The sequence below is a fragment of the Python bivittatus genome, unplaced genomic scaffold, assembly GCF_059951505.1.
Source record: "Python bivittatus isolate LINGU-HERP-01145 unplaced genomic scaffold, Pbiv_v1 ctg000500_np1212, whole genome shotgun sequence".
NCBI classification, from domain to species: Eukaryota; Metazoa; Chordata; class Lepidosauria; order Squamata; family Pythonidae; genus Python; species Python bivittatus.
Genome location: NW_028277079.1, coordinates 966,184 through 980,178, shown reverse-complemented (window position 1 = coordinate 980,178; position 13,995 = coordinate 966,184). Strand labels below are relative to the sequence as shown.

Sequence of the window (13,995 nt, the reverse complement as noted above, 5' to 3'; positions counted from 1 at the left end):
ACCAGGTTAGGGGGAGATACCCTGGAGAAAATCTGTCTATGTGGTCGCTAACAATCAACAGTGACTTGATGGGACGTAATCAATCAATGCAAAACCCCACCTCTCTTTGAGACGTCCATAATGCTGGGAAAGGTGGAAGAGAAGAGGATGACCATCAGCAAGGGGGCTGGACTCAGTTACAGGTCGATGGGAGGACCGTTGGGAGAGGTGAAGGACCAGGCTAGAGACAGATCATCATGGAGAAAATCTATTTCTGTGGTCGCTAAGAGTTGACGCTGACTTGATGGCACATAATCAGTCAGTGCTGATGACACTATTCTGATAGCTCAGTGTTGTCCAAACTTGGCCACTTTAAGATGAGTGGACTTCAATTCCCAGAATTCCCCAGCCAGCATGGCTGGCTGAGGAATTCTGGGAATTGAAGTCCACTCATCTTAAAGTGGCCAAGTTTGGACAACACTGTGATAGCTCCATAGCCCCATACGGGCCCCATAGATAATCTATTGTATAAATTGGTTGCCATTTTCTTCTAAACACTTCCTTACTCATTTGATCTCTCTCTCCCTCTCCGTCTCCCTCTCTGTGAATGGGGACTGGCCCAGAATCACCCACCCGCTTTCACGCCTAGGGCAGAACTAGAACTCAGAGTCCCCTCCTTGCTCCGCCACCACACCAGCCTGGCTCCCTAGCTGAGCGGGGAAAAAAAACAGGAAACTCCGCAAAGCCTCAGGAATCTGTGGAAACAAACGTCTGTAAAAACACTGACCGTGAAGCCCAGCAACACACCTTTAAAGGTTCCTCTGATCAAAAGGAATAAAGTGGCGGGAACCGGCGCCCACTCGCCCGTCGGAAAACGCGGGCTTCAGCCGAGCCCGCCTCGCACGAGCACGAAGGGAGGGGCGGCTCCGCCGGGCCTAGCCTGCCGCTGTGTGGGCGGGGCTCGGAGCCCGCCTTTTCGCCTCCGGCCGCCCTCAGCTCCCGCGCTTTTCTCTTCGCCTCACGGCCCTGCGCGAGGCGTGAGGGGATCCTCCCTCGCCTCATGGCCTTACCCGTGCGGGCGTCGCCCGAGGTTATTGCTCACGCGCGCAGGACCGTTTCTACCCTGAAACTGCATTGTAAGTTACTTTTATTTCTCCTTACTTAACGTGTAGGGGTGCTTGCTTTGAACCGAACTTCGTTGGGCCTTTGTGCGAGTCTGAACGCTCTCACGCTGCTAAATAAACCACTAAAACCAGCCGAACGCTGCGTGGGGTCTCCCGTTGCTGCATTTCAGAACCCCAACACCTCGGACGGTTTGTGCTTTATGCGCGTTTCCCCATTTCCCCTCATCTTCCCCGTGGAGGCCCATGGCTCTGGGCCTCTTTCGATCATAAAAGCGCTTTTTCTCCCTGGCCGTCAATGCCTGAATGAGCAACCTCATCTTCGGCCACAGCAAAGGACCTCCCTTTGGTCTTCAGCTGCCAGGAGATCCAAACACCGGAAAACAGCTGCGTGCTGAAGGTGAGGAACTTGGCTTTGTTAAAGCTAGTAGGCAATTTTGGCAACAGCAGCGCTGGAATCGCTTGTTAATGAGTGGTGGAACGTGGATGGGATGAGGCGTGTGCCCATCACTGTGGATCATCTGTGTTTTGCAAGTTTCATTACTGCCTTCTCTCCAGTGACGTCTGATGCAGGCAGCCGCGCAGGCTGAGTTTCCGCTGCCCTGTCCCAGTTCCATCCCACTTGCCTTGGGAGGAGTAAGATTCCTTTCTTTTTAGCTAGAAGGGATCAAGGGGGCTGTGTTGAAGGGCAGGAAGAGGCCTGACAGGATGATGCAAAGTGGGGAACGGGATCTGGCCCCGTCACACTTCGAACGCAAGGAAAAGAGGTCCTAGAAGTAGCATTGCCACAGCGCTAATTAATGCACTGATTAATGAATTAATTCTACTCAGGAGGCCCCCTCACCTGTTTACAGATGTGGGCTCTATAAGAACCAGCATCACCATCAGCACAGAACAGCCATCCCCAACTTACTCCAGATGCATTGAAAATTCAGGGGGGTGGAGCCCCAATTCTGGTTGGGAAAAACCCTTACGTGGAACTTGCCTCCAGTTATTATAGTTGGCAGAGAGGAGAATTTATACAGAGCCATCGCAAATACATCAAGCCTAGCCAAATCAGACCTGATGGAAAGATAGTTCCAAAATGAAACGGGGTTCCCCATCCTTTGTCCTTGGCCTGTGCCTCTTAGTCTGCCCTCCTGTCCCAACCTCTTCTTCACTTAGATCTAGGTAGCACCTTAGTGAAACTACCTGTCTGACCAGCAAGCTCCCTTCTGGGCAATGAATTCTTAGCAGCAAGGCAGCTTCCCCTCTAGAGCTTTTTGCGGTGGCCCAGAGAAAAAGAGTATAATTCTAACTGTAGTGAAATAAATGTGAGCATATATTCATCAAACAAATCAGCCCAAAGTTCTCACCTGAGGCACTAATTATCCTACTTCGGACACATTATGCGAAGACCTCCTGGAGAAGGCTCTGATGCTGGAAGGGCAGAAGGAGAGAAAAGGGGAGGACCAGTGGCAGGGTGGATGGACTCAGCTACTGTTGTGATGGTGCACCATTGAAAGGCCTGAAAGACCACGTTGGGGACTGATCCTCCTGGAGAAAACCTATCTAGGTTGGCATTAAGAGTTGACATTGACCTGATGGCACATAAGCAATCGGTTAATCAATCAAGATATTCATTGTCCCACACAGCATTGCCCAGAAGTGATGCTCTATTTTCTCTCCGCTGGCCAGGTAAGCAACCACCCACTTTCTCCCCAAAAGGAGTGAGTTGGAAAGACTCTCCTGTCCTGGGCCGAACACGCACAAACACATGAGAGAGCATGGTTGCAGGTTTTACTGATAAAACTTTGGAACAAGGGCCTGAGCGGCAGGGAGAGCAGGAGCACAAATGCACACCCAAGCTCTGCTCTTTTCATACAAGCGTTTGCACCTTTGAATAAAATTTAAAGCCTTCTAGCAGACCTTTCTAATAGGTCACATAGTTAGAGTCAGCAAAAACAGAAAAACCTCATTGTCACTCTTAGTTAATATGTGCTTTTTTGTTTGGACATGCTTGGAGTGGAAACTTCTGTATGAATCCGTACAGTTGTGACTACATGTCTTTTTTTAAAGTTGTTACAGTATAAATAACAGGCACACCTTCAGGTGGGTGCTGTATCTGGAACTCTATGTTTAGAGGACAGAGTAGCCCTACAGCTGTAGATCCTGGGTCCGTTTTTTGGTTACAGCAAATCCCCAAAATTTGGATTGTATCCAAAATTCTGCCAGCTTCATAGCTAAGAGAAAGTAAGCAATATAAGTTGGTTGATTCCTTGTTACATTTCCTATTTAATTTTTCTCATTAGATGACTTCTGCTGTTCAGATCTGGCCTCAGTACTATAATGTAGCATTTGGGAAGAAAGATACAACTCAGGAGACCAGCCGCAGAGGCCAAGATGGAGAAGATCTCCACAGCCACCATGGACTTCCCTTTGGTACTCAGGTAGGTGGGCAGGAAGGTGATCCAAACACTGCAAAAGACCAGCATGCTAAAAGTAATGAACTTGGCTTCGTTAAAGCTGTCAGGCAATTTCCGAGCCAAAAAGGCCACCGTGAAACTGACGAGGGCCAGGAAACCCAGGTAGGTGAGGACAGCATAAAACATGGAAGCTGAGCCTTCCTTACATTCCAGGATGGCCTCTCCTACTAAGGAGTGGAAGTCCAAGTTGGGAAACGGGGGAGAGGTTAGCAGCCAGGTGGCACAAAGAACTGCTTGGACCAGGGGACAGGCTAAGACAATGGAGTTGGTCAGGGGTTTTCCTAAAAACTTCCTTGTGCTGTTCCCTGGCTTGGTGGCCATGAAGGCCAGAACCACCATGACAGTTTTTGCCAAAACACATGAAATGGCAACGGAGAAGATGATGGCAAAAGCAGTTTGCCGGAGGAGACAGCTGAGGCTCCTGGGCTGACCAATGAAGAGGAAGGAGCAGAGGAAGCAGAGCAGGAGGGAGACCAGGAGGACGTAGGTGAGATCTCGGTTGTTGGCCTTGACGATCGGTGTGTTGCGATGTTTAATGAAGGCTGCCAACACGAGGATTGTGATCAAAGAGAAGAAAAGAGCTAGACAAACTAAAATGAACCCGAGGGTATCTTGATACGAGAGAAAGTTCACGGCCTTGGAAATGCACAGGACTTGGTTCTTGCTTGGGTGTCGGTCTTCTGGGCAGTGGATGCACTGAGTCGCATCTGGAAAGAGCAGGCACCAGCTTACCTCAGACGGTCCAAGGGTTATCTTTGAGGGGAGTTCTTTTCCCAGGGAAAGACGTGGAATGCCTCATACTCCCCATCTCCTTCCTTCTTCTATGCATGACACAGAAGCAACTGGTGGAATCAAACTACTAACCTCTGAAGGGGGATTGGAGACATCTTTAGAAAACAAAGGTTATCAGTCTTGATGACTGAGTGTCCCTTGGCAGTTGTGAACCACATGCCTCTGCCTAGCAGTTACAGGAGAGGAGAGCAGTGGTGAGGGAGGGGTTTGTTTCTCCCACTTGTGGTCAATGCAGAGGCATCCGGTTGGGCACCCTGAAAGACCATGCTGGAGTAAGATGGCCTTGGCCAGATCCAAGAGGGCTATTCTGCATGCAAAACCCTTTCAAAAATGGGTTTGAGTAAGTTGATCAGTTCTGATCAATGTCATCGTGAGTACTTTCCAAAGCCTACTGTGCAAACTCCTGAAACTATCATAAGCTGTTTCTAACTTTCCCATCTCTTCCCCTTAGTTTTTGGATGGTCGTGTTGCCTTTTTCTTAGCAGATAAACCTGGCAAGGGGAAATGCAGAAGAGCCATGCAACTTTCTGGTTGGTAGGGCTAAGATCCTTGGCCCTCAGGGGTGATATGTGATGGCTGGTTCATTTGGAAGACCAGGATCTCAGCCTGGGGAGAATCATCCTAATTTTCCTTTGTTGTTATAGCTGTAAAATTGTCACAAATGCAGAGCTACATTAGGAAGATGTGCTAAGGCTAGTCTTTTCCACTGCCCTGAAAGGCTGGAAAAGCCACCCCCATAATTCTGAAAAGCTGCTGCTAATGACTTAAAGAAGGCTGCCTTCCACGGGCCACTCTTTGAAGTCCTGAGTGATCTTCGTCACCTGTATTTGCTCAACACATTTGCTACATTCTGCTCTCATACACTCCTCCACATGCAGCCGTGCCAGATCTCCTCATTCCCCTTTGAGGATCTTCTTGGGCAACTTGCCTGTTTGATTCGAAATTGTCCCTTCAGGGCAAGGAATACATCCGTAGCAACAAACAGGCTTCTCCTCTGCAACTTTCCTGGCCTGTCCTGGAAGGCAGGGCTTCACACACCGGGAGAAAGGCTTCGTCTGAAACAAGAGTGGTTAGCTTTGAGAGGGAGAGATGAGCAGCTTGGCTATAGGGTCTGTATAACAGGAACCCACATTGCTCCTTTCTCTACGTTCTGATGAGAGTTTTCACCACAACAGCCTGTTCCCTCCTCCCAGTTTTCCTTAACCCCGGAAGCAGCATCCAGTCCCTACCTGGTTAGCCCACACAATGGCAGCAGGGTTGATGCTGAAACCTGCAGCCGAAGGAGCCTCCGGATCAACCCATCCGACTTTCCGTCGAGCGGTCGTGTTATTTGCAAAGACGGCCCAGTTTAGAATATCAAATCCTGCATATTTCATCCCAGTTTCTGAAAAGGAGACTTCATCCCCAGCTGTGTTGTTAAAGCGGATGTTTCTCAAGAAGGTGTGGATCTGAAATTGTAAAACAAGCAAGCAAACAAAAAGTCCATGAAAGTTAAGAGAGTCGATACTGCAGTTAATAAAACTCCTGTGCCAGATCACTTTTCTGCAAAATGTTATTGGTTAAGCTGTTAACCCATGTAATGAATGAGATACATCAATATTGCATGTTGCTGAAATCTTTTGCCAAAAGTGGCATTCCTATCCTTCATTGGTACAGAAGGTCCTGTCTCCTTGCTAAAAGTGGACTTTTAGGAAATTATAGCCAGGAGATGAAGTGAGAGAATAGCAGTTCTGATTCCCTGAGATCAGTCCAAGTTTGTTCCCAGAAGGGAAAGGAAAGACTACCAAGGGCTGTGGATGGTATCAATACTAACCACTCTAGAAGCAACAAAGCACCTCTGAGAAGGCTTTTGACAGTTGGAATGGCCATATTGCAGCAGGAGAGCACTGAAGATGTTACCTAGCCGAGTAATGAAATGTTTGCAAGAAAATAACCAAGCTCAGAGAACCCCAAGGACTCCACGGCAAGAAATCCTCACAGCGGTCAGTGCAGGTCCTTCTTGTTTTCTCCCTCCCCCCCCCCCGCAGACCTGAAGCCCGTGAGGGTAGCTGGAACTCCTTTCCTCCAACCATAACAGGAGGGTCCAGCTACTTCAGCACCTGGGGGAGGTTGCATTTTTGTCTGGGGCAGCAGGAGAACAGCAGGCGGCCAATGAGAGATGGGGAATCGTCAGAAGAAAGGTGACTCTGTGCAGTGTTAAGGGAGTGAGGGGTGGGGCAGGAAAGGAGGTTGGAATTCAGACCTGGAAGCCGCCAAAGCAGAGTAGCAGGACCCAGCAGCCGTGCCAGCTCCTCCAGAAATGCCAATGCCCACAGAGAAGATGAATGGCAAGCCTTATTTCTTGTCAGAAGAGAAGCAAAAAATATAGTTAAGTGTCTTTCGCTCTAAGCAGTGTGTCATGAAAGAAAGGGGGTGGGGCAGAGCTGTCTCCTTTCTTGATAATGATTTAAGGAGGCATCAGAACCATTGGCACATTCAATTCACAAGGAGGAAATTTGGAATCACAAGTTGGGTATTTGCTGGGTGACTGACTTTTCAGTCTATTTGAAAAGAAACAAAGTTATGTGCTTCCAGCTTTGTAAGATATTTATTTTTTGCAATATATAACAAAAGGGGAATTACCGTGTTGTGTTTTGGAAAGTTTTTGAACACTAAAGATTTGGAAGAAATTGATTTAAAGAAAAACTTTGAAGTTAATTAAAATGATCCTCTCGTGGGGAAAAAATTCACCTTTATATTTCACCCTGATAACAAAGCTTTGAAAGTTAATCACTAGAGAGCACTGGATCACTACTTTAAAGGAAACATCTTATAAACTGGCTCAAGAACTGCTTGGACAATTTAACCAGGAATTAAAAGTTACTATTGAAGAGAACCACGTTCCTTGGAGGATAACTGAAATGGATTTTAAGATGGACTTAAAAGGTATAGCCTAAAAGAAAGAGATGGAAATCTTGGATTCACAAATGGAATTGGATGACTGTTTGAAAATTTAAAAAGGTGTAGGTGGACATGCACCAAAGCAAAAAAGTTTTGGATACATATACATACTTGGTTAGAAAAAATGATAGAATAACATATAGACTTAAAACCAGACACATTTCTACTGGGTGTAATTTTGGGAAACTATGATAAAGCAACTGTATATTTAATATTGCATATATTGACAGCAGCAAGAATTGTATTTGCGCAATATTGGAAAAATGAAGATACCCCTATAGATGAAAGTGTTATTCAGAAAATATTGGACTGTGCGGAGATGGATAGATTGACTTTAAAAATAAAAGATAAAGATGATACAGAATATTATATGATATGGGATAGATTTTATCAATGGCTTGATAAAAGAGGTGGAAGTTAGATTATATATGAGTAATACTCATCTTGATAGCTTAAGCATTATTACAATTGTGGTTAAAAGATGATAAACGATCTATATTGATAGATGAGCAGGTAGGATTATTAACCATAGGAGCACTTCTAGACTATATTAATCTTAGAATTAGTGTTATGAGTGGATCAATGATTTATGCGAAGAACTACTTTGATATTTTAAATATTGTAAGTAAAAGATGAACTGTCATGTGAGATAAATTAATGTTAGGAGCAATGCTCTGGCTGCTTATTGTTGTTGTTGTTAAAATAGGGTGAATGATCTATGTACCTGAGAAGGGAACCAGCTGACACAATGTTTTTCTGAGTATTGATACATAAATAAAAAAAAAGAAAATTTAAAAAGGTGTACAAATAATGTATCAAAAGAGGGATGTCGATTACCTGTTTAAATTGGAATATAAGAGGCTTACAGGAGTGGCTACATTGAAATTATGTATGGATTTTGATAAAGATGACAAGGATTTTGAGAGAAGAGACAAAGGTAGTAGAAGAAAGCAGATGTTAGAATTTTATTTATGGGATTCAAGGACTGATGGGAGGAAGAAGAAAAAATACAAAACTGGTTTATTTGATTACAGTTAAGTAATAGGTTGTTATTTTTGGTGATGTTTAATGGATTACTTTGGATAACCCTTTTTAGGAAATATCTAATTGGGTGTAATGGATTAGTTTGTAATAACTATGTTGCTACTTTTGGCATACAAATAAGGGATTATTTTTGGTAATGTTTAACAATTTTTATTTTTCTGTAATGTTTAATTAATTGAGATTAATAATGGTGGCTATCTCTAGTGATGATTAATGGTTAATTTTTAAATCTTTTTGTAATGTTTAATTGTAAATTGGGATTAGATTTTGATTATTAAGAGGGAGATTAAGGGGGTTTTACACCTTTTGTTTATGGAGGATTTAGAGATGGGTCTATAGAAAATGGGGTGAGGTGCAGAACGAAGATGTCTTTGGTAGTTTAAGAGTCAGTGAGAAGTTTTCAATGTTTTACGTACTTCTTACGCATGAAGGCGGAAATTTATTTTTTATTTATTTTTATTTGGGGGGATTCTTTTTTCTCTTTTCCTTGCACTTTCTTATATTATTTTCTAGATGTAATTTTGTATTAGGTTTTTTGTATTAGTTATATTTGTTCTATATAATCTTTCATAAAATTATTGAAAAAGGAAACCTCAATCAAGTCTAGAGTAACTGTCATTTTCTCATTAGAGAAAAACACTATAAGACTTTTTTCCTCTCTTCCAGCTATGATTGATAAAATGGAAATGGAATAAAGGAGTGGGACTATTTCATAATTTCTATTGGCAATATGAAGAAGCTCCACAATTGAGCCATCTAAAAATCCAACCAATTTCATTTTTTTCCTTAAATGCTTACCATTGCATAAAATCTAAAATACCAATAATAGTTAGTGAATGAACATGATTGATGCTCCCAGTGGCAAGAAGTGAATCTGCCAAATATTGGAAACATCCCAGTTCACCTGACCCAGAAGACGGGCAGCCGAAAATTAAGGGAGTGGCTTCTATGTCTAAAGCAACCATGTAGAGTTGTAGAGCCACTGATTATGACGGATGATTTTTCTCCCAGATTCACATGATGGCTTTAATTCATGTTCTCTTTCTATATCCTGTTACTCACTCTTGTTTACTTGGTGCTTTCCCCTATGAAACTTCGGTTGACAAGCAGAGAAAATTCTGTAAATTTCAAGACTGGTAGATTGAAACTAGTATTTATGGAAAAGGCAAGGCTGTGGAGATCCCAGGCCAAAGTTCATGAGTCCTAGAACAGTGCAAAGCCAATGTAACCCAAGAGAAAGAAGAATTCCTTGCCCAGAAAGGAAGGTCTGAAGATGAGAGTTACCTGCCAGGGCTCCACACAGAGCAGGCGTGGCTCCTTTCTGTCCCTCTTCAATGCCCGTTGAGATTCCCAGGTATACGCAGCATGTAATGCGTGGGCAACGGAATAGGCCGCGTTGTAGATGCTGTAGCTGAAACCGGTCATCTTTTCATCAAAGACGGAGGCCAGTAGGGCGTCCAGGTTCTCCTCCCCTGTGCAAATCCTTCTGCCCTCAGGGGAGGCCAGACCTGCCTTCAAAACCTCACAGTCAAACACGACTTCCCACCAGCCAGGGAGAAAGACGTCTCCACGGGGTTCATGTAGATTCAGAGTCCAGAGAAAATTCTTGAATCCTGGCACCAGGTTGGTGTGGACTGTGAAAGACAAAGCGCCATGGAAGGACTTCAGTTTCCACCACTCATAGGGATAGCCAATAGCAGAAAATTCCCACTGCGTGGTCAGGATCCAAACCTTCCCTGAAGAAGTGTGGTTCTCTTCTTCATAAAAGGAGAGGGATTCTATTAGGCTTTGCAGTGTCTTTGAATCCCCCAAGACAATTACGACCTGCGCATCACTGTTCCAAACTGTCCAAACCACATCTATTTGATCCTCTTGCAATCCACTGAACATTGAGATTCGGGGCAAGATCGGTTTCACAAAATGTATGCAGATGTCATTCTTGGCAAGGGTGGCATTCAAAATCCAGATGAAATGTTCACTGCTGTCCAATTTCTCAACAACAATCCCAATCCAGTTCCATTGGAAATATAGAAGAAGTTGGACAATTGCTGCATTCTGTAGATGATAATGAGGATCAATCTGGTAGAAGGTGGGGAACTGGGTCTTGTCGCTCAAAACAGGGTCAGAGGAGCGGTAACCTAGCTGAAGGGAGGGTAGAGATGAAGGGAAGGGAATGAATGAAACGAGGCAAAAGGAAGCTGTGTTTTCTGTGACTCACCTCAGACCATCCAGACTAGCACGATATCCTGTTCTAGAGCCCCCAAACCTGGCACCTTCATGACGTGTTCCCTACCAATCACAGAATTGGCTCTGGGAGTTGTTGGCAGTAATCGCATCGGGCAGAACTCACAGCATTACATCTGCATTTATCATGTAAAGTGTCCAAGTACCTGAGAAATCTTGAAATTGCCAAGCATGGTTGCCATCTGGTACGAGATCCTGGAGTTGAGCCCCCCAAGGACAGAGAGCAGATTCGCCTGTGCCTCACACTGATAGTTAGGGAGCATTTTTCCCCGGCTGGAGAGCAGAGACAGGCTGACATCTTGGGCCATGCTTGCATACTGGTTCTCTTCGTAGATGCGGAAGCCCAGTGTGATGTTGGGTAGGAGCCGTGGATCTTTGTTGATCTCCTGGATGGCAAATGCCAAGGCCAGGATGTGTTGGTAGTTCTTGGGAACAGGTCTTCCTTGCAAGTGTTAGAGGACAAAAATTAGAAGGAGCAGGAGGGAGATATTTATTTGGTTAAAAAAGTACTACCAAAATTCTAGGAGTTAATTATAAAACAGATAAATTCAAATGAGTTGATTTATTTTACTGCTGTCAGAAAACAGAATTCCTGTCAATCACTTGATCGTGTTACTATTGTCAACTGTGTATAACAAAGCCTCCTCTCCCTTTCTCAGCAGTACATTTCTGTGAGCTGATGCGCAAGTGACAATTTACAGCATAAACTCAGTTCTGGTCAGTACTGATCTTTCAAAGATGAATCTTTCAATCCAGTTAAGAAAAGGTGGCTATTATCTTGATAAAGTTAAATGCTTTATTATGTCTAGCCTGGAAATCTTTACCTGCTGATAAGTTCTGCCCCATATTCTTAAGCAACTTTTCCCAATCTGGCATCCTTCACCTATTATGCCATCGGAATCATTTTGAGTTAGGTGGCTTTCTAAATCCCATAAATAGATTACATTGAATTAAATTAAATTGAATGCCTGACCAGCTTAACTTTTTCTGACTAGCAATGATTAAGCTGATACATCTGGATGGCCCCAGTTACAGAGCATGCTTTTCGTGTCTCAGAATGTGGATCTGTTTCTCCTTACAGCAGTGAGGGAGATCAACTGAGCTGGCCTAGGGATTCTCAGAGAGGTTCACTCCCACTGGCATGCAAGTACCCAGGCTTGCTAGGATTTGGGTGGGAAGCCAGAGTTGGTGGGACAAAAGAAAGACCTTCTCTGCATGGAATTTAATGAAATCGTGGAGCATGGTGTTACAAGCCATAGGAATATTGAGATGGGGAGGTGAGTTTAGTCCAGCTGTAAGACAGAGGCCTTTAGCATTATTTCTCCCTGAGTTTAGCTCAAATTAACCTCTCCAGAATGTGTACCCTGCCTTCAGGAAGACGGAGAAAAGGCTGACTCCCTATTCTGTGTGACAACTGTTCTTCATCAGTGAGGGGTCAGAGGGCTTGAGAAGGGGATAAAGGGGATTCATCAAGGAGAGTCAAGGAGCTCCTAATCATGAAGGCTGCACATCAACAGAGGCTGGCTGGCGTTTAGGTCTGGCCCATCTTCAAGACTGCCCTTTCCACATCGCCCTGAGAAAAAAGACAATCAAGGAAACACTTACATAGAAAGGGCATCCCAATCGAGGGGAGGCTCACGTAAAGGCTCCTGTAGGACTATAGTAATGGAGAGAGGTAGGTTTCCACCAACAATGAAATCTCCAGGCCTGTAATAGTCTTCTTGTACCTGGAAAGGTCTCCTCCACAAGCAGTTTGGCCTCAGGTCCATCTGGACGGTTGCAGACAAGGTCCAAAGCAACACTAACACACAAATCATTGACACAGAAAGAGACCTTCCTAGAGCAAGCCAACGGAGGGTGTTGCAGGGAAGGTGATGCTCTGGTGACTTCAGAGGGTTCAACTGGGGTTTTAAGTCTTCAGGATCAGCATTCATCTAAGCTCCAACTCTAAAGGAACCCAGCTGTGTTATTCACCCGTGCTAGATAAACATGTTTTGACTGGACCCAAACCTCTTTACGCTTAGGGAGGGTTAACCTCTGGAAATCCACCGAGGAAAAGTAAGGATTACTAGTCTTTGATTAATAATCTCAGGAGAGAGAAACGTCCACATTATCCCCATAACTCTGGAGTCCGTGGCATTTTGGCAAGGGAAAAACGTATTTGTGAAGCCACACTTGTGTGTGTCTGTCTGTGCATAGGGCAACTGTGATTGGAGAGTCATGCAGCTTTAGAGTCCGAGGAGAACTTGGGGGTCACCTAGTCCAGTCCCCTTAATGTAGGATATACATGGGGCACACTCTTTTAGATCTCTGAAGAGATCTCTATGGGATCGACTCTTTTTGCTGCCACCACCAAACCCTTTTCAGATTTAGAAACTCTGAGCCTTTCTGGTACAGCTCCCCGTGGCCTCTGTCCTAGTGGTGTTTCCCAGACTGGCCAATGGAGATGTGTTTCAGCTATGGGCTACCCAGATGGTTTCAATAGTCACATCCTTTTCTTTATGACTTGGTTGCACTCTGCTCAGTCTCCCTGTTATTTGAGTGGGTCATCACTGTTTTCAATAAGTAGGTGTTTCAAAACCTATCACTCTGACTCTTGGAGGATCTCCTAAGGCTAGGATCCAGAAATTCTCTCGGACACATCATTCTGGCCTACAACCTTCAGTCCCCACCCTCTGCCATTTGAACCAGGAGAGGTTACCTTTCCTTGAGTGACAGTTCTAATACCTGGTCATCACACGACCAGACCAAATCCTGCCCTTGCAGTGGCCCTAATAGATGATCTCATCCAATTGTACATCACCCTCCTCCTCATCCATCTGGACTTATTGCCATCAGGAAGGGTATGTTACTAGACCACCTAGAAGGGTTGGGGATTGAAGACCCTGCTGTTCCACTCAAGGACGGTTTCAGTCTGTTGGTGGGAGATGAGAGGTCAGCCTGGTGGGCTCTAATATTGGGGGTGCTGCAGGATTAGCCCTCTCCCCTCTCAACCTACCCCTAAGCATTCTTGTAAGTTCATGAAACATCCAAGAGACTATCACACAACGTTGTCTTCCTTCTCTCCCAAATATTGAACAGTTTGCTAATTATTCCATTTATTCACACCCATCTATCCTCAATAGTCTGAAAGGATGAATTGGAGCAGGACAGGAGAAGATCCCTTAATATTCACCTCACATGATCATTTTAATGAAGAATGTTTAATCATAATGAAAAGAACACTGTATAATTTAAATTCTTGCATTAAAAATGTATAATAAGAAATAGTTGAGTGAAAAATGTAATAGAGTTTTGCAAAGCCCCAGGAACCCATGTAAATAACTACATTTAGAACATAGATTTTTCTTGATTATTTGTGCATGAATTTTCTATGCCACTATAGCTGCAATGCAACCTGACATTTCTTT

General features: G+C 44.4%; 1 protein-coding gene across 1 annotated transcript; it reads right to left on the bottom strand.

The window, feature by feature from the left end:
* Positions 1–3,370: 3,370 nt before the first annotated feature.
* LOC148214849 (vomeronasal type-2 receptor 26-like) lies at positions 3,371–12,328 on the bottom strand. Its single transcript, XM_088147441.1, has 5 exons — positions 10,732–12,328; positions 9,626–10,483; positions 5,587–5,805; positions 5,286–5,412; positions 3,371–4,272 (listed from the first exon to the last, which is right to left on the bottom strand). The coding sequence occupies exons 1-5, from the start codon at positions 10,891–10,893 to the stop codon at positions 3,371–3,373; spliced, it is 2,268 nt and encodes a 755-aa protein (XP_088003567.1). The 5' UTR covers positions 10,894–12,328.
* Positions 12,329–13,995: the final 1,667 nt, after the last annotated feature.

What these genes read in the sequence shown, in the direction of transcription:
- LOC148214849 (XM_088147441.1), bottom strand. Translation starts at nt 10,893, where the DNA reads ATGGCCCAAGATGTCAGCCTGTCTCTGCTCTCCAGCCGGGGAAAAATG. An exon ending in GCAATTTCAAGATTTCTCAG is followed by an intron (nt 10,484 to 10,731) that starts GTACTTGGACAC and finishes CCCTCCCTTCAG; the next exon opens with CTAGGTTACCGCTCCTCTGA. An exon ending in CCATTGTGTGGGCTAACCAG is followed by an intron (nt 5,413 to 5,586) that starts GTAGGGACTGGA and finishes CTCTTGTTTCAG; the next exon opens with ACGAAGCCTTTCTCCCGGTG.